At 61.3% G+C, this 24236-nt stretch overlaps 1 protein-coding gene across 1 annotated transcript in view; it reads left to right on the top strand.

Annotated features, from left to right (window-relative positions):
* Positions 1-24236, top strand: part of CHD5 (chromodomain helicase DNA binding protein 5) — a 59941-nt gene that overhangs the window by 4803 nt on the left and 30902 nt on the right. Inside the window, 14 exon segments of the mRNA XM_042996981.1 lie at positions 4995-5119; positions 10328-10507; positions 13184-13302; positions 13829-14067; positions 15741-15865; positions 17057-17180; positions 17705-17871; positions 18014-18235; positions 19364-19570; positions 19792-20003; positions 22351-22482; positions 22565-22670; positions 23734-23925; positions 24020-24220. Coding sequence (XP_042852915.1) covers positions 4995-5119; positions 10328-10507; positions 13184-13302; positions 13829-14067; positions 15741-15865; positions 17057-17180; positions 17705-17871; positions 18014-18235; positions 19364-19570; positions 19792-20003; positions 22351-22482; positions 22565-22670; positions 23734-23925; positions 24020-24220 — 2351 coding nt within the window.

The following is a 24236-nucleotide window of genomic DNA, read 5'->3' as shown; positions in this document are numbered from 1 at the left end:
TGACCCTCAGGTGCGTCTCTCTATCCTCTCCCTCCTTGTCTCTCTTTCCTCCTACCTGCCTGTGCTCTGGCTTTGCATGGGGTCCTGTCCCTGCTTGCCCTGGGTCCCTGTCCTCTCTTCTTTGATCTCTTCCTGTCCCCAGTCCCTTAGGGTAAAAGCTTCACCTCTTCCCCCTGCTTGCCTGCCCAGAGTGCTCAGAACTGACACTCTCTTTGATGAGATGCCAGTGAGGTGATGTCTGGGTTTTGGTAAAGGTCATAAATAAATTATCAATCCTCTCTTGGACAGGAGTACTGACCCCCTCCCCATTATCAGCAGAGGGTCTGTGGTGTGGGGGTGCTCCAAAGACTGATGGGAACCTTGGTCTTGGTGCCCTGTCCCTTGGCTAGCCTCAGAGTGGCCTTGGGAACCCCTGGCTTGGCAATGCCCAAACTGGAGACCCGCTCTCTGCCACCCGCTTTGGGGCCCCGGGCTCTGCCTGCTGTCACTGAGCACTCACTCTGTCTCACGACGTCTAAGTCTCCACCCCATGAGAACGGCACCGTGAGGCCCATCTAAGGATGAAGAAGTAGGTTCATCTGGAAAGGGATTGGGGGCAACCTGCCAGGAAGCGGTGGTAGCTGGAAGCCTACACTCCCCTGGCCACCAGCTCTTGTCCCCTGCCTGGTGGTGGGTTGGGGATGGAGAACAGAAGGAGCCTCCTCCCCAAGACCCAGAGACGATGGTGGACGTTGAGCTGGGTCCCCATCGCTGGCAGATTTGCCTGCCTTTCTGGACCCTGGCAGTGGAGCTTTTGTCCCTGCACCCGGCTTGGGCCCCCGAATCCTTCGACCATCCTCAGATCAGATGACCTAACTTTTCCCTCCATAATCTGATCACCTTGCATTTGCAGAGCTCCCCGGGGGGCTGCGTTCTTGCCCAGAGGAGGGGGCAGGAGCTGGGCAAAGCATAACCCGCTCGGGGGGGGGGGGGGGTGAGCGTGTGGACCAGCTCTGACCCTGTGGGACCCTGAGGGACCCTGTGGGACCTTCCAGACCAAGGGGTGATCTGAGTCACCTTGGTCCCAGGGTGAGGCCCGAGCTCGGCACAAAGGCCTTGCTAAATAAATATGAGGAAAGTCTGAATTCTGGAGTGGGGGTGGGGGGTTGGGGGAGGCTCCGGTGCCCGGAGAGGGGCCGGGGTGAGGACCACGCATGGTGGTGGGAGCCACCCGTCTGAGTTCCTTCCTGGCTCTACCACCTGCTGGCTGTGAAGCTATGTGGGTTAGTCGTGAGATCTCTGAGCCTCAGTGTCCTCATCTGCAAACGGGGGTAATGATAGTACCATCTCTCAGGGTTCCTGTGTGGAGTAGACAAATTGGTTCAAATTAGCACATGTGACCTTCCTCAAGCCCAGTGCAGGTGGCACCAGGTGACACGTAGTTACTTGCACTGTTACGCCGGGTTACCCCCGAGAATGGCCCACCCAGCTTGGCTGGGCTGCAGCCTTAAAGGGCTCAGTGAGGGCAGCCTGGGGGGCACCGGAGCATGTGCCCAGGGAACTGGTGGGAGGGCTGCGGGTGAGCTTAGGAAAAAGCAGCAGACTTACCTCTCTTTGCCCCGCTGTCTCCACCCCGCTGCCTGTCTCCGTCTCTCTGTCTCTGGAGCAGCATCCCCCTCACACCCCCTCCCCTGCCCCCCAGCCTGCTCCCGACCTGGAAGCTCAGGAGGTAGCAGAGATAACAAGGCTAATGGGTCCTAATTATAGCCCAAGTTGGATCGATGGAGCCTCGGCCCTGGAGGGGCAGGGCTGGTGCGGGAGGGCATAGCCCGGCGGGGCCAGAGGGCTGTGGGGGCTGCCAGGAAGGGCCAGGAGCTGGCGGGGCACGGAGTCCTGGGGCTGGTCTTTCCTGGACCCTCACCCCAGGGCGAGTGGGATCCCCCCCGAGGAGGGTACAAGGCTGGGGGCTCGGGGAGCAGCAGACGGGCCCAGGAAAGGGTGCTTGGATATAACTCGGAGGGTCTGGCTTTCGGAAGCTCTCCTGATGTTGCAGAAGAAGGAGGGCGGGGCGATGAGGCCGGGGTGAGATCGGGGTGCTGGGGAGTCATGAGGTGTTGGCGGGGAACGTCACAGAGCTCAGCCCTGGGGTGTCCTCAGGGCTACCAGAATCTGTGCAGGGAGAGGAAGGGTCTGTCAGAGATGGGGGTGGGCAGGGCGGGGTCCTGATCCTGGTGCTCCAGCTCTGGAACCTTCCTGGAGGAGGGGTTTAATCAGGCAGATGGCCCTGGGCCGTGAGGTCTTCTGGGAGTGGAGGAGGGGCTCTGTCCATGGGCAGAGGGTCTGGGGCCTTGTCCTCTGAGGCTCATTCTGGGCGTGGATTAGGGCTGGAGTGTGGGGCATCCCCCGACCCCCTGCCCTCCGTCCCGGGCAGATAACCTACCGCAGACACCTGTTCATCCCCTTGTCTGCTCTGCTGGCCACTTGGCCAGTCGGTGACTGTGTGCTGAGCTGGCCTTCCGGGCTGGGGACCACCCTGCTGAGGGAACAGGGGACTCAGGGAGGTGGCAGGAGGGAGAGAGAGCCCCTCCCGATTGCATCAGCCTGAGCCTGTTACATAACTGGCGCTGGGCACTGCAAGGGTGCAGGGGTGGCTCTGCCCAGGCAGTCTCCCCGCGGCTCCAGAGGAGGTGGGGGCAGGTGGGGGTGGGCAGGTGTCGACGGACAGCTGTGTCACTACCTCCAGACCCCCCACTTCAGGACGCCTCTGGGGGTCCCCGTGCGCGTTTTCAAGCGGTCTGAAAAACCCCTGCCCCTCCCCTGCCAGGGCTAAGAGGGACAAAACGGGACAGGGTCAGCTTGTGCAGCCTTGCCTCGGCCTGGCTCCACTCAAGACCTGGCCCACATCAAACCCAGCCCTGGGCTGGCCCCCCTGCTGCTCTCCCCTGTGTGCCATGGCCCCGGCCAAAGGCCCGGCAGCTATGCCCCTCCCTGTGCCAGCCAGGACCACTGAGCTGGCCCTCGGGGGCGGCTGGCACGGTGACCACGAGCAGCAGCTTGAGGTCCTGCCTGGAGTCTGCCTCTCTGCACGCCCGTGTTTGCCCAGCGGGATGGGAAGGGCTCTAGGACTCGGGCCTGCCCTGCTGCCTATCCCCGCGGACTCCAGGGGCCCCGGCCACCCCAGAGGGGGGCCTTGGGGCAGACGGGTGCCCAGACAGTGGTGCAACCCCCACTTGCCCCTGGTGGGGAGGTGGTGCGTGTGGGAATGGGTCCTGTAGGGCACCGGGGTGGGAGGGCGTCCGCTTGGCCACTGGAGTCACCAGTGCCCTCTAGCCGCACCCACACGACCCTGGGGACTCTGGGGGACTGGGGTCCCAGGCAGGGGGTGAAGGGAGACCTGTGTGGAGGACAGGAGGCCGGATGTGGGTGTGTCCTGGGTGTGCACACGCGTGTCTGAGCATCTGATGTCGAGCAGCTGGTGGGGTCAAACGCCACGCCAAGCGGTCCAGGCTTCCTGGGCCGGGTGGGTGCGAGCTCTGTTTCTATTAACTTATTTCAGTGGGGACACCCTATCGTCTTTCCCGATGAGAGTCCCCTGGGCACCTTCCTCGGGGTCACGGGGTGGCAGACCCGCCCTGGCTGAGATCCCCTGTCGTGTGTCCCGCCCCAGCCCCCGCACGGCCAGAGTCCCGGGGGGCTCTTCTCTTTGCTCCCCTGGGCACACTTGGCGGTAGGGGGGCGGGTAGGAGAGCCTGACTGGGGGTGCTCAGGCCCCCGGGCTGGCATGCAGCACCCCTTTTGTGGACTCTGGACACTCCGTGGCTTCCTTCTGGATGTATCTCTACTCTGGGGGGTTCGTTTCTTGTCGCTGTTTGCTCCCAAGAGGACCCTCGCCACTGTCCCCTTCATGGCCCACGTCTGACTCTCCGTCCCCCCAACTGGGGACTCGGGGCTCGCCGCCCTTTTCTCACTGCTGACCTCCTGGGTGGGAGTGAGGCCCTGGGGCCACACGTCAAGCCCTCTCCTTTTTGGCAGGGGTGGGGATGGAGGGGTGGCATGAAGCTGGAAGCCAGCTGCTTCTTCAAAGATTTCCCGCTGCGCACACACCTGTCCTGCTCCCCTCTTGGCCTTTTAAATTCACGAGGGAGGGAGGGAGGGAGGGAGGGAGGGAGGGAGGGAAGCGTGGCCGCTTGTGGAAAGCCCACGTGTGGCGGATGCAGCATCTCTCTGTGGAATTTCACGTCTTCCTGGGTGCCCAGCCGGAATGTGCTTGGCATCCTGCATGTGTGACTGGGGGTGTGTGCGCCGCGTGGGGGTGCGCGTGCCGGTTCGGGCGGGAGACGCGATGTGGTCTTCGAGCCTCATCAAGGGAGGGTTCTGGCTTCCTCCTTGTTGGTCTCCCTCCCAACTCCGGACACTTGTTGTGTGGCTTCACGTGGTCCTGGGGTGATGTGACCCGTGCGTCCCCACCATCCAGCATTCACAAGCCGTCTCCTGGCCACACTGTGGGCCTCTGGAGGGCGCAGGTAGGCCCCGACCCCTCCCCGGGGCCAGCTGGAGGGGGTTTGTGATTCTCTGGGGCTGCTTCTGCCCTGGAGGGGGTCGTGTCAACGAGGACTCATGATTAATCACTCACTTGTGCTCAGAACACTGTTCTCTCCTATCGGGGCGGGGTTCTATCGGGGGGGGGGGGTTCTTTACGGTCCCATTTTACAGTGAGGGGAGGAGAGGTCTGGAGAAGTGGGGACATGGGGCACAGCCTGCCTGAGGCCTGGGACTCCATGCACCAGGTGTGGGGTGGTGGCTCCGAGGTCTTGGGAGGAGCCTGGGGCAGGGGCAAGGTCTGCAGGGAAGGGGTGGGTGCTGGGGAGGCCGGTGGCCGTGACCTGGCAGGTGGCTGTGACCCGACCCGGCAGGTGGGTGCCCGTCTCACTGGGCCCTGCCTCTTCCTCTGCGTCCCTGGGGGCCACCTTGAGGGAAGAGGCGGAGTAACCCCCTCCTACTTCTTACTCCTCCAGAAGAAGAAGATGGTCTTGGGGGCTTCGATGACTGCTTCCCTGAGGAGCCTGTGGGCCTTCCCAAGAAGAAGAAATCCAAGAAGCTCAAGGAGAACAGGTCCAAAGGGAAACGGAAGAAGAAGGAGGTGCGTGGGTGGGTGGTCCTGCTGGGGTCGGGGTGGCTGGGGGTGGGTCAGGGCCCCAATGGGGTCTTGGCTGCTCTGCCTGGGCCTGCGGAGAACCTTCCAGGGTGGTGTCCTGAGAGCTGGGCTTGAGTGCGAGGCACCAAAAGCAGTGTGTACAGAGCTTCACAGGCCGGGTCTGAAATGCCCTGTCCTCATAAATGGGATGATCCAGGGTCATGGTCTGTATGTCCCAGAGCACTGGTGGTTTGGGGCTGGTAGGACGCCGGGATGCAGGGACCGACCCCCATCCTGGCCGCGGCCACTGCTCTCATCCCACAAGACCTGAGGCTCTGTGGACGATGTCCGGGGAGGTGGAATCTAGGATCCTGGGGCCTCGTGCTTCCTGCACATGCCCGCCTGCCCCCCCCCTCCCCCAGCTGCTTTCATGGGCAGCAGACCTGGGTGGGAGGCCCGATGCTCTCTGTTCCTTGGCCGCAGGCTTTTAGGTTGAGTCTGCCCGGTCCCCAAGTACAGATGAAGGACCACCAGAGGTGCCCCAGGCAGGGCTGAATTCTCTCTCTCCCTCCGGGGCACAGGGTGCAGCAGGAACCGCCCCCTCCCCCAACCCCAGGCCAGGAAGGAGGCTGGAGGTGGGCAGTGTCTTTGCAGTGGTGAGGCCGGGGCAGCGCTGGGGGGGTAGTTCAGCAGCTGGAAAGGCGAGGGGCCTTCAGAGCCTGGGAAGGCTGGCGCTTGCCTCCCCCATACCCACTGCCGCTCCCTCGGGTCTCGCCCTCCCTTCTTCCTCTGGACCCGCTTTCATATGTTTGCGTTTGTCCAGGCCGGTCTCCGTCTCCCTCCGCTGTTTAGGCCTGAGCTTGGCCTCTGCCTCACCCTCTCTCTCCCTCCCTCTCCCTTTTCTCCACCTCTCCTTCTCCTTCAGCCTCATTTCCCACCCCCCTTCCCACCCCTCACTTCCTCACCCTCTCTCCTTCCTTCTGCTTCTCAAAAGGGGCGGAGGGCCGGGTGGATGGGAGGCCTGTGCATGACCAGCCGCTGCCTGGCAGGCCCCCAAGGTGACCCTTAGGTCATTGCTGTCCCTTCCCCGGTACTCCTGAGAGCCTGGCTCGGCCGGCTGTCAGATCCTAGAGTCCAGAGCAGGGTGCAGCAGCCAGAGAGCAGTGTCTTGGCGGCCATGTGCCCCCCACCCATCCACCCGCTTGCCTGGGTCCCCAGGACACGGGGAGGGGGATTTCAGCCTGTGCTCCTCGTCATCTCCAACCTGGCGGCTCCAAGATAAGGCAGTGGGTGGAGGCAGAAGAGGGGCGGCGGGTTTTTTTTTTTTTGGCCAGGGGTGGGGGGTGGGGACAGGCAGCAAGTCATGGATCCTGATTTACATAAAACAACCGGGCTGCGGCCAGAACCTGAGCATATGTAGATGAAGCTCCTTGTCAGACCCAGCGCAGGAGGGAGAAATGATTTCAACCTGTACTGCAGCGGTTACCATAGCAACCAATTATTCAGTGCTAAATTATAACTGTTTATAACACTCGTGAATGGGAAGGCTCATATTTCATTCTTTCTTTTTCCCTCTCAATCTTGAAGGACCCCAAATTGAGAATGACCAACTCTCTGAATCTTTCCTTTTGAGTGTAAATGCCTCCTTTATCGAGAGATGCGGGGCGTGTGTGTTGTGCGCTGGGCGCTGGGCGCAGAAGGAAGGGAGAGGGAGATGGAAAGCCTGGATAAAAGGCATCCGCAGAGCTGGGGAAGAGGAAGGGCGGGTGGGGACTGGCTGCTTGGGGTCCCCAGGGCCTGCATTGGTGGCCTGCTGTGCCCTCAGGGGGCCAGGGGGGTCGGGGCAGGGAGCCCTCCCACTTACCCCCAGCTTCTCACACACACAGCCTGGGCGTGGTGTTTATTAAGGCAGTCGATGGATTCCGATGGGGACTCCGAGTCCACTAAGATTCTTCCACTACCAGGTGTCTCCCCTGTAGTTATGTCTGGGGCTGCCACAGCCCAAAGGACAGCATCAAGGTCAAAGCCCTGACTGTGACGGTCATACTGATGTTCGCACATCACTATGGCTTGGGGCTGAGGTTGGCTCCGGGCTTTATTAGGACATTATCCCTCCGTGCCTGTGTCTCTTCCCCTGAACATGGCTTGGCCCAAAACCCCTTCTGTAAGTTCCAAGATACTGAACCGGCTGGTCTACCCCTGGTTCTCGGTCACTCCTTCCTTCTCACCACTGGCTGGTGCTGCTCATGGATCACTCCTTTTTGTATTGTTTTCAGAACCCCTTGCTGCCCTTCCTCTTGCCCGTTTCTCTGCAAGGAAAGATTTTGGGGGAAGAAACAGGAGGCCTGGGTCTTGAAGGGGCCAAACAGCTGGATGCAGAGATAGGTTGTGGATACAGGCTTCTTGTGCCAGTGGGAAACCAGTCTTCAAAGACCTGTCCTGTACCTCCACCCTCAGCCAGCACCCCGCCCCCCTGGGCAGGCAGGAGGGCCTGGATGACATCGGGGTGCAAGTCGGGGTGGGCCCAGGCGCCATGAACTTCATTTGGTTGGGGGGATAAGGCATGGCCTGGGGAGGATGAAGGAACAGGTGGTGAGTCGGAAGAATTGGGGAAGCAGAGCTTGCTTTCTGACAGAACTTTCCCCAGTGCAAGTAGACCGCGGAGGGAGAAGTCTCCCCTCTCCCTGCCACCACTGCTGTCACCCCGGGGGGCGACTAGGGCACTGATGAGTGGCATATGTGCCCTGCCTTAGCACTAACTCATTCCTCAAGGAGGATCTTGGCTCTCCTGCTGTGCCACTTAGCCCTGGAATGGACGCTGGGCCAGCCCTCTGGCAGTGCTCAGCTTGGGGCCTTGCGCCAGGCCTGGCCTCCAGGGCACATACAGACAGTGGAATCTGCTGGAGATGCTTTCCCCCACTCCCTCCCTCCCTGCCTCCCTCCTGCCTGCTCCCTCTGGGCCCCACATTTGGAGCTGTGCTGGCCACTCCTGGACCTGGCAATGCTGGCTTCCCATCAGATGCCCAGGTCCGTGCACCCTTGGGTATTGCCACAACAGCCTCTTCTGTAATTGCCACCCAGCTGCAGACACTGGCTTTGCATTTGGCTTAGCCGGGTCCTCACGTGCAGAAATGAGAAGGGTGAGGCTAGTGATGTCCTCAAGTCTGTCATCTGGCCTGCATCTCTGGCTTCCAAGCAGAGTTGGAGTTATGGGTGCTTGGATCTCTCCCATTTCGAAATGGTTACAGCCCCCTCTCACACCCTCTCCTTTGTTCCTCTTGAATCCCCCTTTCACAGATGATGAAGCTGAGGTCAGGCCGCAGTGACTTGCCTAGTTCTGTGCTAGCGAGGGACAGTGATCCTAGGCATTCTGTGTCCTGCAACCTCCCTAGGGAGCCCCAGGACCCACGGTCAGGCCACTCGGGTCTCACCTGAGTGGGTATTAGTCATGGGTCCACCCCAGGGCAGCTTGGGGACCAGCCCCATGCCCCGCCCCCGGCGGCCCCACAGCCTCTGTCCGAGGTGCTGAAATCCATGGCAGCCTCCTCCTTCCATCCTTACCTTTGCTGGGGTGAGGGCTGGGGTAGAGCCTGTCTCTCAGGTCTCTGGAAGGATGGTCTCTTGCAACTGGCTGAACTCTACACCCATGGGGAAAATTGATGTCCCTATCTGACTTCTGCCTCTCCAAAGGACTGTGGCAGAGCTGGGAGCTGTGGTCCCAGGGCTCTGCATTGGCATCTGCCCTGGGAGCACCAGCAGCCAGGACCGGCTTTGCCCCTCGGCCCCGCATGGCACATGGCGAGTCAGTATTCTGGGAAACACCCAGTTCCGGAAAGGCGCAGAGGCCCTGCTGTCTGGCACCCGCCAGCCAGCAGACTGACTCAGCGGCTTAATGAGCATAAAAGGTTTGGGAGCAGGGATCCCAGTGGGAGAGAGTTGGGAAGTGCAGGGAGCCCGTGGGGGAGTCCTTTCCCAGCTGTATCTTGGGAAGAGGCTTCCTCCTGGGAAAAGACTCTTAGCTCTTTACAGGGTGCCTGGAAGGGGCAGAGATCAGGTTGGGCCCTCCCAAGAGCCTCCAGACAGACCCCTGCCCTTGCTCCCCCCGCTTCCCTTCTCCCACCTGCTCTCCTTCCTCCTCTCCTTTCCGACCCCCTCCCCACCTTCTCTTAGACCTCCCCACCCCCACCCCCCCGTGCTGTTTCTCAAGCTCATTTTTCACCTCTCCAGTTCTCTCCTCATCTTTTCCGTGCCTCTCTTTGCTCACCTTGAAAACAGTAAACAGCCAGCTCGAAAATGACAAGCCCCGCGCTGGTAATTGGAACGTCAGTGCCCAGCCTCTCCTGCAGACCCAGGCCAGGAGGGGGCTGGGAAGGGCTTTGCCAGTGCACTTGCATCTGGAAAGGCGGAGAGTAAACAGCTTTCTCAGAGTAAACAGCCTTCTCGGAGGGGCAGTGCCTTTCTGGTGGGGATGCTCTGGCTGTAAACGCCCTTATCTCCATATAAATGGGCCATTTTCTGCCTGTACAGACGGGGAAACTAAATCAAGGAAGCCAAGCTTAAGAGCTGCCTAAATTACCTTGTCTCATATCGAGGCGAAACGGCCAGGGTGGGGGTGGTGGAGAAGGTGGGCTCGTGCCATAGCAGCTTCTGGAGAGCCCACGGACAGATGAAACTGCGATGTGCGTGCTACATTAATTACAGGTTTCACCTGACGCACGCAATTCCATAGGATGCATGCAGCTCCAACAGAGGTTGGGTGCTGGCTCACACCCCTGGCTCTTCACCCGCCCGTTTGCTGGTGCGCTTTGTATTTTGGCTCTGGACATCACGTCCTGTCCAAATTCCTGGATCCGAGCACTCTCACCAAACACTCGTTAAATCCTAAAGTCCAGAGAAACCTGATTCTGATGGACGCAGAGCCTGAGCCCTCACCCCAGGGCAGTCCAAGCAGCTACCCTGGATTCCCCAGGAGGGGAAGTGTGGCTTCACGAGGCCTCGTCTTTCCTTGCACGCTCCACCATCTGCTGTGGCCCCAGCACTGGGGACAAGGCCCTTCCTTGCCCAGTGCTGCCCCGAGCCAGCCCCTCTGGCTGGGCTTTGGTGCTGAGCTGTGGGCAGAGGAACGCTGAATGATCCAGAAAGCAGTACTGCTGCCCAGGACTCTGGATTTTCTTGGGGCCCCTGTTGCCGTCACCACCCCCCTTTCTCTTCCAGGGGAGCAATGACGAGCTGACGGAAAATGAAGAAGACCTGGAAGAGAAGTCGGAGAGTGAGGGCAGTGACTACTCCCCTAATAAGAAGAAGAAAAAGAAACTCAAGGACAAGAAGGAGAAAAAAGCCAAGCGAAAGAGGAAAGATGATGACGAGGATGATAACGATGACGGGTGCCTGAAGGTAACCCCCGGGGCCCGGCTGCAGGGACCTGGGCTCCACCAGGACCCGCCAGCCTGGACGGGCCGCGGCTTCAAGGCGGTTCTTCTGCCTTCTGGCGCCTGTGCGAAAAGGGCCAGAGCTTCCTCCCCGCTCCCCCGCCCCTCATGGCTGTCGGGGGCGGGTGGGTGTGTGGGTGTGCACATGCGCGTGTACGTGCGCCTGCACGTGGAGGTTGGACACAAGCGTGTGAGGAACACCGTGCCCCAAGTCCCGGGGACACATTTGAAGTAAGGATGGCTGACGTTCAGAAGTAGCCTCCTGCTCGGGAATTTTCTGCCCCTCCACCTGCTGGAGTAGGAAAGCGGTGTTCTTTCTTGAGCTTCCAGTTCGGAGCCTCTCCCTCTGGAGCACTCTCGGAAAATAAACCCGACAAACGGAGCCTCTGCCGGCAAGAAGCGGCTGGACAGCTCCACTTCGGGCAGGGGGAGCTTTGGCGCTCAGCGTGTGCTCTGGATTTCTGGCCGCCAGGGCATCCCAGAGAGGGTCCCAGTGAGCGCGAGTCAGGGCGGCTGCAGGGGCGGGCCTGCAGCTCTCTCTGGGGGACAGCAGCGTCTCTGTGCGTGTGCGGAATGATGTGAACCAGGCCACGGCCCCTCGGGTCTCCGAGGCCACTGCAGGGCTCCTCGGGGAGGGGAAGGTCGCTGGGCCCCCCTGCTCTGGGATAGTGGCAGAGAGGTCAGCGAGCGGCCCGATGTGAACCAGGCCACGGCCCCTCGGGTCCCCGAGGCCACTGCGGGGCTCCTCGGGGAGGGGAAGGTCGCTGGGCCCCCCCTGCTCTGGGATAGTGGCAGAGAGGTCAGCGAGCGGCCCCGGACAGAGCACTCTGCTTCCTTTGTTCTCCCCTTAAGGCACCCAGACTCAGTTTGGGCTAGCCATGAGTTAAAAAAAAAAAAAAAAAAAAAAGTGCCCCGTAAATATCAGTGGAGTGGCTGTTGGGTGAGGCAGAAATGGTGGCTGTCAACGGCTCGAGTTAGGAAGCACCGTGGTGTCCCGACACCCAGAGGGATTTCATTAGTCGGCAGGTGTGTTGTGAGTCATCTGTGACTGATAATAGCTGAGGGCTGACAGCTTGAAAGGTGAACTTGTGGGCACGGTCCAGGGTTGTCCTGGAGCCATGTCACCCGCTCATGCCGTTCCGCTTCCTGCTGTGGGAGCAAGGTCAGAGGTGCCTCCAGGGATGGATACGTGTCGTGGGGGCAGGTCAGCCATGGGAGGGGGTCCCACACGGGAGATTAGGAGGCCAGGAAGCGGGTTCCCCAGCCTCCCTTTTGCACTGTGCTGGAAGGCCTGCTTCTCAGCGCTCGGGACAGAGGGAGGCTGAGCGCACGTGCCGGGGTGGCCTACTGTTGTGGAGGAGACAGCCCAGCTCGGAGGGGCTCGGGCATCGATAGGGCTTGTTGGGTCAGTGCCCAGGAGTCGAGAGGCCAGGGGACTTCCGGCTTGCGGTGTTACCCAGGGCCTGTTTTCACATCTTTCGCCTTTCGTGGGGTCAGCGCCAGGCTCAGGCCACACACACCCTTGTGGCTGAGAATGAATGTCTCTGCAGCTCAGGGCTTCCTGGCCACCCCGGCCCCCTCTGGTAGCGGGGGAGGCAGGCCTGCGTCCTAGATCGTTGTCCACGCAGGAGACCCAGTGGCGCCCTGCACTGGACTCCCGCCTGGGCCGGTGACTGTGGCCTGGATGTGGCATGTGCCGACTGGCTGGGTGGGTCAGCGGGGTGCCTTGGACCAATGCAAAATGGGGCGAGGGCCCCGTTCCAAGCGGTTGTGCTAACTTGTCCCTCCTGGGAACGTTTTGCAGGCGGGAGGCAGGCATAGAGGGGCGAGGTAGCTTGTCCAGCTCTCACCGCCAGGATCAGAACTGCCATCTGAGCCTGGCTCTAGGGCCCGAGCTCACGGCCAGCACCTCCACCCCCCAGCCAAGCCCCGCAGGCCCGGGTTAGGCCAGAGATCGGACCCCTGGGCTGGCTGTCTTGAGGCCGCACTGTATGCCCTTAGGGAATCACACACCTTGGGTCTCAGTGCCCCATCTGGAAAGTGAAGCAGTGGCCAAGGGACCCTCTCCCGCGTCTGCCTTCAGCTGGGCCATTTGTCCCGTGCCCCTACCCTGGCCAGGGCACACCTTCCTGGCCCTGGAAGCAAGAGAGCAGTGGTCTGTCATTTCATGGCGTCCATGTGTGACTCTACCAGGCGACGTCCTGAGGCGGTCTCCTTTCTTCCCGACATGCCTCAGGCAGCCCTTCAGCCCTGCTCCCTTCTCAGGGACATCTGTCCCCTTAAAACCCATCTTCAGGCTGCTGTTCCCTCCCAGTGCCCAAATTTCCAGAACATATTCCTCCCAGAGAGTGAGTTCTGTTACTGTTCCTGCCTTGGGTGTGCATATAGCCTCCCCCAACCCCCGCCCCTCCCACTAAACCCCCAGGCTTGACCCCACACCCCCTCATGAGCTGGTGCCTGAGCCCTTCCCTCTGATCAAGGGGCAGGTGGGCTGGGGGTCAGGGGTGGGTAGGAACTGTAGACACAGCCTTCCCCTTCCCCCGGCCCCTGTTCCAAGACCTCCTGGGACGGGGCCCCAGGGGTGGGGGTACGGGTTAGAAGGACCCTGCTCTGACCCCACCTCTGGCCTGGGTGTCCCTAGGAGCCCAAGTCCTCGGGGCAGCTCATGGCCGAGTGGGGCCTGGACGATGTGGAGTACCTGTTCTCAGAGGCCGACTACCACACACTGACCAACTACAAGGCCTTCAGTCAGTTCCTCAGGTGGGCGCGCCGCCGGCTGCCGTGGCCGGGCATCCATGGGAATGACAAGTTGGAGGACAGAGCCCCAAGGCCCCTGGGGTGCTGGGTGCTTTCAGGCCGATGCCAACACCTGGCAGAGCCATTTTACCCGGTGGTCCCGCCTTCCCCTGCTTGCCCGGAGCCCCAGGATGGCGGTCCCGGTCAATCCCGAGGGCCATACCCTCATGGGCTCTCTCAGCTCTGGAAGAACTGGGGCTGGGCACCCAGTGGCTCACTGCGGGCTCGTCCTTCTGGTCTCTCGGGTCATACAGGGTCTGGGAACCTCATTAGAAGATGGCTGACCACATAGACAGGGAATCAGGAATGTCTGGGGCTGGACTGCTGTCAAAAGCTTTGTTCTCTTCCCTGCTTCCTGCCCAGTTTCACAGCCTGGAACTCAGGGCTTCTTATCCCAGGCTCGGGAGAGGAAGGGCTGCCTGGGTCTCGTGGGGGGGTCTCATCCCCTCCGTGGTGGCGCCCTCACCTGCCTGCCTTTCACCTCACACAGGCCGCTCATTGCCAAGAAGAACCCGAAGATCCCCATGTCCAAAATGATGACCGTCCTGGGTGCCAAGTGGCGGGAATTCAGCGCCAACAACCCTTTCAAGGGCAGCTCGGCAGCGGCTGCCGCGGCAGCAGTAGCCGCGGCCGTGGAGACAGTCACCATCGCCCCTCCGCTGGCTGTCAGCCCCCAGCAGGCACCCCAGCCTGTACCTATCCGCAAGGCCAAGACCAAGGAGGGCAAGGGTAAGGCTGTGGGTGGATGGGCACCGGGCCCTGCTGGCAGAGTCCTACCCCAGACCCCATAGCCTCAGGCAGGTGGGACAGGTGGGGCAGTCTTCTTCAAGGACCCAGGGCCGTGGTTGACCTTGGACCCACTCGCCCTTTCTCTGCTGTACTGTGGCATTATAGCTTCTGCCTGCCTCCCTTTCGGGGCTGGGGTGAAGCAGAGGGGATAGTGTGCTTGGAGCTTTGGGACTTTTGCACTGGCACCCTCCGACATGGTATGGAGGTAGGGAGAGGGCAGGTCCATGCTGCTGGGAGTGGGGGGGGGCTCTTGAGTTCTCATTTTCAAGGAGAAGGGGTCCCAAGGTTAGCCCGTTGACCCCTCTTGTCTGAGCACCCAGCCCTCGGGGTAATGCACGTGCATAGGTGTGGTTGTGGTCAGGACTGGCTGCTCTAGGAGACCTGGAAGGAGGTCCAGATACAAAATCAGACTCAGTGCTGGGTGTCTGGGTCTCTCTGGGGGAGAATAGGGACAGCAGAAGCTCTCTGTGACTTCAAGTCCTGGGGGAGGGACCTCCCCTAGGTGGAGGATTTCTGGCCCCATTGGGGTAGAGACCCACATCTCCCCAGGGCTCTCAAAGATGGGGTCACTAGCAGCTCAGCCTTTCTGGGTACTCGGGACTTTGGTGGGCAGCTAAGGGGGCTCTGGGGCCCACTGTTTCAGCCCTAAGGAGCTTTGGTTTCTGGGATGATGTACCCCTTTTCCAGGTCTCTGCAGGGGCCTGGTGGGCAGAGTGACATGGGGTTTAGAGCCTGCTCCTGCTCTCCTCCCTCACTGTCCTCCATCCTGGGCCTCCCCAGCCTGCCTTACCTTCTCATTTCCTCTTGGGCTCCAGCCACTGAGCTATTCCCTGAGCTGCCCATTCAGAGCCTGAAAAATTGAAATAGATTTTCCGTGGCGCCGTGGAGGTTACAGCTGGGCTCCTAGTCCCATCTCAGCTGTGTGATGGAGCTGGAGGAGGGTCCAGGTCAAGGCCACCTGCTGCCAAGGGCTCCATCTTCCCTGCTCAGCCGGTGGGAGAGGCTGCTGGGGGGGGGGGCGGTCATGACTCCCAGGTGGCTAATTGTCCTGTGGCCAGTTCCATAAAAATAGCCTCAACCCTGCTGGCCACCAGGGAGCTAGTGTTTCCTGGGGGTGATTGGCAGAGGTGGGGCAGTCTTGAGTGGTGCCAGTGTTGGCCGGGCCTGGGGACAATCTGGAGGCTGGTGGCTGGCGGCTGGGGAAAGGGCTTCCTGCTCAGCATGTCCCTCCAGGGCCCAGGTATGGACCACAGGTGGGTGGGTGTGCCCTCAGTGGCCCTGCTAACTGTGGGGGCCCACGGCTTCACTGGGGACAGCTCCTTGCTGGGGAGAGGGGACAGGACAGGTCTGTTCCCATGATGGCCGGCATTTCTACTACTCATGGAACAGGGGCTGTGGTGGCCAGAGCAGAGACCGGGTCGGGTCCTCCTTGCTGTGTCACTTTACACAAGGACCTCACCGCTCTGAGTCCCCTGCCTTCTCATCTGGAAAGGGATGGCGGCCGAACCACCCTTCCCTTATGGAGCCCCTGGGAGGGCTGACCCAAGTCATGGCTCTGGGTGAGTGAGCCGCCGCGGCTCTGGGTTATTGGGTTATCTGCGGTCACTCTTCAGGGCCAGGAGTGAGGAAGAAGATCAAAGCCTCCAAGGACTCGAAGAAAAAGGGCAAAGGGAGAAAGGTAGCCGGGCTCAAGTTCCGCTTTGGAGGGATCAGCAACAAGAGGAAGAAAGGCTCCTCGGTGAGCGTGTGCGTGAGACAAGGTGGACTGGAATGTGTGTGCGTGTGAGCGGGAGTGTGGGTTTGGGAGCAGGAGCGTGCGAGTGTGTAAGCATGTGAATGTGTGAGGGTGGGCCGGGATGGGTGGGTGTGTGAGCAACCTTCAGATGCATTCTGCACGCGTGTGAGCGTGCTCGTGTGCTTGTGCGCCACGAAGGCAGGGGGACTGGAATGCAGGGCTGTCAGTCCGCTCTCCTGAGGCAGGACTCTGGGACAGAGAGCGCCCCGCTGAGCTGGGGGCTCACTTCGGACTCTGCTCCATCTGGGTAGCAGGCGGGGGAATCAGCTGGCCCTTAAGAGTCCTGACGGGGCCTGCGAAGCCAGGTCTGCCGGGAGGCTGGACCCCAGGAAGGTGGCATGTAGGCAGGATCAGGTGGGCCGGAGCTCTGACCCTTCCTTGCCCTTCCGGGGCCAGCTCTGGCACCCGGTTCAGACCGACCATAAGTCCCCATCGGAGCCTCTGGCCCTCCCTTCTCTGGGAGGAGGGCATCCACACTCTCCCCTACCCCCGCAGCGCACCCGTTTCCCTCACCTTGCCCCACCTCTGTAGAGGGGCAGAGTTGGAAGCCATTTCTCTGTCCCTTGGTAGAGGCAAGTGACAGGTCTTGAGTTTAGCTGCTCTAAGAGGGGAGCACGGGGCAGCAGGTGTGGCCCAGCCCAGAGCCGGTGGTCCAGCTCAGCTCAGCAAGTATCTGTGGAGCACATATTAATGTGCTCGGCTGTGGTGGGACTTTCTCCGGAGGTGTTCACAGTCTGGAGGGTGTTTGGGAGATATAGTGGGAGAGAGCCAAAGACAGGCAGATGATACAGGCCAGACCTGGCACACAGGCTGTGCAACAGGTCCAATTAAGGAGGGATCTGGGAAGCCTCCTTGGAGGAGGTGTCCTTAGGGCTTTCCCTTGAGGGATGTATAGGAGTTTGGCAGGGTGGAGAGCAGGGCTCAGGGAGGGTGGTGGGACATCGGGCTGGCCTGGTGGGTGGGGCCTTGGGGTTCCTAGCCAGAGGGAGATGAGATGAACCACAGAGCACGCTGTGCCTCTGGAGCCTCCACCATGCCCTGCACCACCTCGTCCTCTGCCCGGGCCAGTGAGACCCTCAGGATGAGCCCCCAGGGCAGGCTGTGGGCTCACAGGGCCCTCCCCCACCCCCGCAGAGCGAGGAAGATGAGCGGGAGGAGTCGGACTTCGACAGCGCCAGCATCCACAGCTCCTCCGTGCGCTCCGAGGGCTCGGCAGCCCTGGGGAAGAAAAGCAAGAGGCGGCGCAAGAAGAGGAGGAGTAGGACTTCCTGGGGTTCCTGGTGGAAGGGGGTGCAGAGCCCCCCTTGGTTAGCAGGGGAGGGCATCCTCCTGTCTGGGCCTTTGCCGGCCTCAGCCCGACAGTTCACCTGTGCTCCCTCGCCCACTTGGTCTCTATGGTCAGGAGAGGGGTCCCGTCCCAGTGAGGCTAAGCTAGGGACTTTTGAGCCACTCGGGGCATTTGCACTAGCAGAGGGGACACTGGAGAAGGCAGTGCTTCCTAACCTGCTGCACGTCCACCCCTTCAGTCATCCACCCATCCGTCCATCACCTTCAGTTATCCCCTTAGGCCCGGTCCCCACCCATCCCCCCTCCCTTTATCCATCTTCCACCCACCTCTCCACCCCTTTCTTCCACATTTGTACACTCCGCCTGTCCGTCCACCATCCATTCATCCAACATCTATTAAACACCTACTGTGTACCGGTCCAGTCTGGGGTGGAGATCGGTTGGGCACTGGGAGTGGGCACCAGGCCCTCCACTACCGCCTCTGCCCCTCCCCAGTTGACGATGGTGATGGCTATGAGACGGACCACCAGGACTACTGTGAGGTGTGCCAGCAGGGCGGGGAGATCATCCTGTGCGACACCTGCCCGCGGGCCTACCACCTAGTCTGCCTCGACCCAGAGCTGGAGAAGGCTCCGGAGGGCAAGTGGAGCTGTCCTCACTGTGTAAGCCTTTGGCAGAGGCCCCGGGGCAGGGGCGCGGGGAGGTGCAGAGTGTGGAGGGGCGCGCGCGGGAGGGAGGAGGGAGGCGCACCCTGCCGGAAGGGGGGCCTGGCCCAAGGTGCCTCCACGCGGATTGTCCCTCCAGGAAAAGGAGGGGATCCAGTGGGAGCCGAAGGACGACGAGGACGACGAGGAGGAGGGCGGCTGCGAGGAGGAGGAGGACGACCACATGGAGTTCTGCCGCGTGTGCAAAGACGGCGGCGAACTGCTCTGCTGCGACGCCTGCCCGTCCTCCTACCACCTGCATTGCCTCAACCCGCCGCTGCCCGAGATCCCAAACGGTGAATGGCTCTGCCCGCGCTGTACTGTGAGTGTTACGCCAGCCCCGCGCCGCCCCGCGCCGCCCCGCCAGCCAAGCCCCACCCCCTGATCTGGCCCCTCCCCGACCAAGCCCCGCCCCGGCCAGGTCCCTCCCCCCCGGCCAGGCCCTGCCCACGAAGGCCCCTCGTCCGCGGGCCCAGGCCACGCCTACCCACAAGCCCTGCCTGCGGCGCTCCAGGCCACGCCCCGCCGGCGGATCCCGGTCCACCAAAGGCTCCGCCTCTGTGGGGCTAGGCCACGCCCACCCAGTATAGCCCCGTCCGCGGAGGACCCCCCCCCCCCCCTCACCCAGCTCTGCTGGCCCAGGCCCGGCCCACCTAGGCCGGCGCCGCGATGCCACAGGCCTACTAGCCAAGGCCCCGCCCCCTCCAGGTCCGCCCAGCCGGCCACCATCCCATGCTCGAGTTCCCGCCCACCACGGGTACCCCCACCCACCCACCTCCGAGGCCCGCCCACCGCCTTTTCCCACCGGAAACCCGAGCCCATTTGAAGAAACAAGTGGCGTCCATGACCTACCATCACCCTACCCTCTGGCCGCTGTGCACCCCTTTACCGCGTACCGAGTTTTCCAGTACAGGCCTTTTGTTATTCCCATTTTTAGATGACAAAACTGAGGCTCAGGGAGGTAAAGTGACTTGTCTAAGGCCAAACAACAGAACTGAGCACTCAGACCCTGCCAGGACTCAGGGCTGGGGGTGATGAGAGGGCAGGAGGCAGGGAGAGAAGAGCGCCTCCCACCCCGCCCCCAGTCGCTTTGTGCATTTGAAGGCCCCCCTGCTCTGAGTTGTCCCCCAGGCCCACCCCCACTGCTGGATTCTCCACCCTCTGGATCCTGGGCTGTGCTGTGACCAGCCCCAGTTACCCTGGGTGCATCTGGGCTTCTGGTGTGTGTGTGCGTGCGTGGGCGTGGGTGTGCACAGACTCATGTTGCCTATCTCGTGTGTGCACAGCATGTGCCCTGAGGACAGGGCAGCATTGTGGGGTCAAGGTGGTGCCTACTTGGGGGTCACTGCAACTTGTTGGAGAGAGCCTTGTGACGGCCTGATGTCACTGGAGCCTCAGGGTGGGGCCCTGTGGCTAAGCCCTGAACTTGGGGACCCTCCTCTGTCCACAGTGTCCCCCACTGAAGGGCAAAGTCCAGCGGATCCTGCACTGGAGGTGGACGGAGCCCCCGGCTCCCTTCGTGGTGGGGCTGCCGGGGCCCGACGTGGAGCCCGGTGTCCCCCCACCGAAGCCCCTGGAGGGCATTCCGGAGAGGGAGTTCTTTGTCAAGTGGGCTGGACTCTCCTACTGGCACTGCTCCTGGGTGAAGGAGCTACAGGTGAGCGCCCCCGGGCAGGTGTGGCTGTGCTGGGGCGCCGCTCCTGAGGGCGCTGGCCGGCACCCCGAGCGAGCGAGGCACCCTGCTGGGGGTCCGGGAGCAGGAGGCTGCACGTGGGGGCCGTCCTGCCTGGGACCCAGGCTGGGGGAGCTGGGTTGGGGACCTGGGGGGGCGGGCCATGGCCCATCTCCCTCCCATAACCTCTGCCCCTGTGCCAGCAGCTGGAGCTGTACCACACGGTGATGTATCGCAACTACCAAAGAAAGAACGACATGGATGAGCCGCCGCCCTTTGACTACGGCTCTGGCGACGAGGACGGCAAAAGCGAGAAGAGGAAGAACAAGGACCCTCTCTATGCCAAGATGGAGGAGCGCTTCTACCGCTACGGCATCAAGCCCGAGTGGATGATGATCCACCGTATCCTGAACCACAGGTGTGTGCCCGGGGGGGGGGGGGGGTGCGGCCCCGGGTCTCCCTGGAGGGGTGCCCGCAGGGCCGGGACACATGGCTCCTTCACCCTGTGGAACGGACACAGGACTGCACGCGGGTGCGGAGGGGGCAGGAGGGAGGGGTGGAGGGCCCCCACCGGCAGCGATTCGACCGCCCAGCTGGAGGGGCCGTCGTGTGCTCGCAGGTCGGTGTGCGCGCACGCGTTCTGGCTCACATGTGCGCACGTGTCCCACTCACGGTGGGAGCACGGTTCCAAAGTCTTACATATACAGGGGCAACTTGACCAGCCCGTGACACTTGCACGGAGCGGGACCGTCATTGGGTCAGGATGCTTGTGCTCCTGGGCTTCTGCCAGAGCTAGTGCTTGGTACCTGGGGTAGGGTCCTGGGGACCGAGGTGGCCTGAGTGTGGGGGCGTAAACATGTGTGATCTTCCTTTATAACAGCAGCTAACACAGCTGAGCGCTCTCTACCCGAGAGACAGGCGTTTTATTTCTCTCTCTCTCTGTTATGGACGTGTGAGTAGGCACAGCAAGGTTAAGTTACTTGCCCGAAGTCACACAGCCTAGAGGGGGTGGAGCTGGGATTTGAACCTGGTGAGTTTTGACGGGAGGGCTTGCTGTCTTGGCCACTATTCCAACCTCTGTTGAATGGTCTGGAAATCCCCCAGGGACAGTGATCGGAGGCTGCAGAAATTTGGACAAAGAGATCAGGGCGGGAAGCCTGTGGACCCCCTGAGTTTGGCTTTGGTTTGCAGAGCCAGTGGGAGCTCTTGTGAGTCCTGAGCTCAGGTGCTTGAGAACTGGCAGTGGCCGACAGGTGGGCGCAGGGTGGGGGTCGAAGCCTTGCCCTTGCCTCCCTGCGCACCGGATGGGCTCTGCCCTGGAGGAGGGGCTTAGGGCCCAGCCAACCACAGGCGTCCTGAGAAGCGGGAGTTGGGTAGTGCAGAGGTTAAGAACCAGAGCCAGACCCAGATTCTAATCCTGGCTCCCCATTTTCTGGGCTGTGTGCCCCGTGTTTCTCATGTGAAGTAGGATCTGGAGAGTACCCCGCAGGGCTGTTGTGAGGGCCGGACGAGCATGCCGGGGCCGGGGCTGCGAGTGCAGCCTTCAGTAAGAGGGGGAAGCACTGCCTGGAGAAGCCGCCCGCCTCTTCCCATCCCCAGCCCTCACTGAGAACAGCTCTTAAAGAGAGGGTTAGTTACTACGCGAACCTGAGCCCCCCACTGAACTGACCCACGGTTTTTTGCCTTTATTAAATTGCATTTTATTCATTTATTTTTTAAAGTTTATTTAGTTATTTTGAGGGGAAGAGGAGCAGAGAGAGGGGGAGAAAGAGAATCCCAAACAGACGCGGGGCTCGATCCCATGACCTTGAGATCATGAACCAAGCTGAAATCAAGTCGGTCGCTCAACCGACTGAGCCACCCAGGCGCCCCTTAAATTGCATTTTAAAAGCATAAATGACAATCTGCTCCCTGTCTCCAAGGCAGGGCTGATGACTTTTCCCCACATTTATTACCCCACGCCTGAATAACAACTAATTATTTATCTTCAAAAATATCAGTTTCCATGGTGCCCGGGGACTGGTCTTTCTCTTAATGGTTCCCAGGCTAGTTGCAGCCACAGCCTTTTTGGGGGGCCGAGACTCCCCCACCCCGCTGCACTCCCCAAGCCTGGCTGCCCGCTCAGCTCAGTTGGGTGGCAGGCCTCTAGGACCCTCCCAGCAGCCGGAGTCAAGCTGGCGTAAGGTGCTTCCCTGGCACAGCCCTTCTGTGCTGCTGGCTTGGTCACCAGGTCCCTGCGTCCCCAGGGGTCTTCAGAAGAGGTCATCCCACTTGCACCCGCGGGAATCAGCTCTTGTTTACTTTGCAGAGATGGGACCAGGATGGGCATGGCTCTGGTCCTTTGAAGTTTTTTTTTTTTAAGTTAGAAAACAAAGGCCTGTGGTCAGGGGAGAGGCCTGCCCAACTCATAAATGCCGAATTCCGGTGTCCACACCCCTGGCCCGGATGGGATTCGTCACTGTGACGGGAGGATGGAAATGTGGCTGGCTCTTTGCTCCTCTGTGCGCGTGCCCTCCCACCTCTCCCTCTCTGGCTCTGCCACTCAGCCCGCGCCCTCCTCCCTGTCACCAGCCGTGTGGCCTCAGGCAAGCCGCTTCACCTCTCTGGAGTCACAGCCCTGGTGCTCTGCCCTCCCTGCTGGGCCCAGGATGCCAGGGGACTGCGGACGCGGCGGGTCTGCATCCTGAGAGAGCCCTCCTGGACTCTCCCGAGGCCACGGGCCCGGTGGCCCACCCCTCCCCCACCACCTGTGTGCTGTGTTGCAGCTTCGACAAAAAGGGGGACGTGCACTACCTGATCAAGTGGAAAGACCTGCCCTATGACCAGTGCACCTGGGAGATCGACGACATCGACATCCCCTACTACGACAACCTGAAGCAGGCCTACTGGGGTCACAGGTGGGCTGGCCGCCGGGCTGTCCCCGGGCTGTGGCCTCCGGTGGGCTGGAGCTTTGCCCATCTGCACCCCCCTCTTCCGCAGGGAGCTGATGCTGGGTGAGGATGCCAGGCTGCCCAAGAGGCTGGTCAAGAAGGGCAAGAAGCCAAAGGAGGATAAACAGAAGCCGCCAGACACACCCATCGTGGATGTGAGCAGGGAGGCGGGTGACGGGTGGGGTTGCCAAGGCCTGCCACCCCGGGCGTGGCCACAGAGGATGGCCCGTCCTGCAGAGGCGGGACAAGGTGATCAAGACGCAGGACCGCCCAGGTCCCCCAGCCTGTGCAGCACCCCCCCCCCCCCCCCCCGGGGACAGAGATGGCTTCCTGTGAGATTTGCACCGTGGGTTATCTGTGCACAACCGGGAGGGGGTGGGGGGCAAATAGTCCCTGCTCAGCACACAGATTTACATTACTTTAGGTGAGCTAATTCCAAGCATTTAAGTCAACTTTAAGCTGACATGGTAATTATACACCTTTCTTACCTGTTCAGGGAGAGGAGACCCCCAACTTGCCCCACCCCCAGCTTTGAGCCCATCAGGGAGGGGAAGGGTTGACCTTTATTCCTTTAGCAAACTTCCCTGGGGTGTCTGCCAGCTGCTGGCCCTGTGGGAACAAGGACTCTGGCCCCATTTCAAAAAGTGCCCGTCTCCCAGGGGCCTGTGGCGTGAGCACACAGAACATAGGGGTTCGACCTGGGACGGTGGGATGCCAGGGAAAGGCAAACGGGCCTGGTCCATCTGGAGGACTTCATGGGGGAGGCGGCTCTGAGCTGTAGGATAGAAGAGACAGAGGGTGATGTTTAGGATCGAGCGGATGGAGCACCTCAGACACGCACCAAACACATGTTGACTGAGTGCCCACCGCAGCCCAGGTACTATGTGGGGCTCAGAGGAAGCAATGGTGTACAGGATGAGTGTGGCGACCACAACCTGGGCTCAAAGTCAGAGAATCCAGCCATCAGGAAACTGCCCTGATAGCAGCAGTACAGGGCTGCTGCAGGAGGACAGGGGAACACCTGAGCCAGAGTGGGAGTCAGGGAGGGCTTCTTGAAGAAAGAGGCGTTCCAGCCAAAACATGAAGGATAAATAAGTTAGCAGGGATGAAAGAGTGGGGAGAGTATTCCAGGCAGAAGGAATGGTGTGTGCAAAGGCCCTGGGGTGGGCTCTGGTGCCCAGGATTGAGGGTGTATCTGAACCTCTGCCTCCCCTGCAGCCCACGGTCAAGTTTGACAAGCAGCCTTGGTACATTGACTCCACGGGTGGCACACTGCACCCGTACCAGCTGGAGGGCCTCAACTGGCTGCGCTTCTCCTGGGCCCAGGGCACAGACACCATCCTGGCCGACGAGATGGGCCTGGGCAAGACTGTGCAGACCATCGTCTTCCTCTACTCCCTGTACAAGGAGGTGCGCGGGCCAGGGCAGGGGCCCGGGAGCGGTGGCCGGTGCTGGCCGGGGTGCAGTGGGCAGCCTCACTGCTTCTGTCTCCCTCCGTCCCCAGGGGCACTCCAAGGGGCCCTACCTGGTCAGCGCGCCCCTGTCCACCATCATCAACTGGGAGCGGGAGTTTGAGATGTGGGCGCCCGACTTCTACGTGGTCACCTACACGGGGGACAAAGAGAGCCGCTCCGTGATCCGGGAGAATGAGTTTTCTTTCGAGGACAACGCCATTCGGAGTGGAAAGAAGGTGTTCCGCATGAAGGTGAGCGCCCCTCATC

This window comes from Panthera tigris, chromosome C1 (assembly GCF_018350195.1).
Source record: "Panthera tigris isolate Pti1 chromosome C1, P.tigris_Pti1_mat1.1, whole genome shotgun sequence".
Taxonomy (NCBI): Eukaryota; Metazoa; Chordata; class Mammalia; order Carnivora; family Felidae; genus Panthera; species Panthera tigris.
This window is presented reverse-complemented; position numbering and strand designations above follow the sequence as displayed.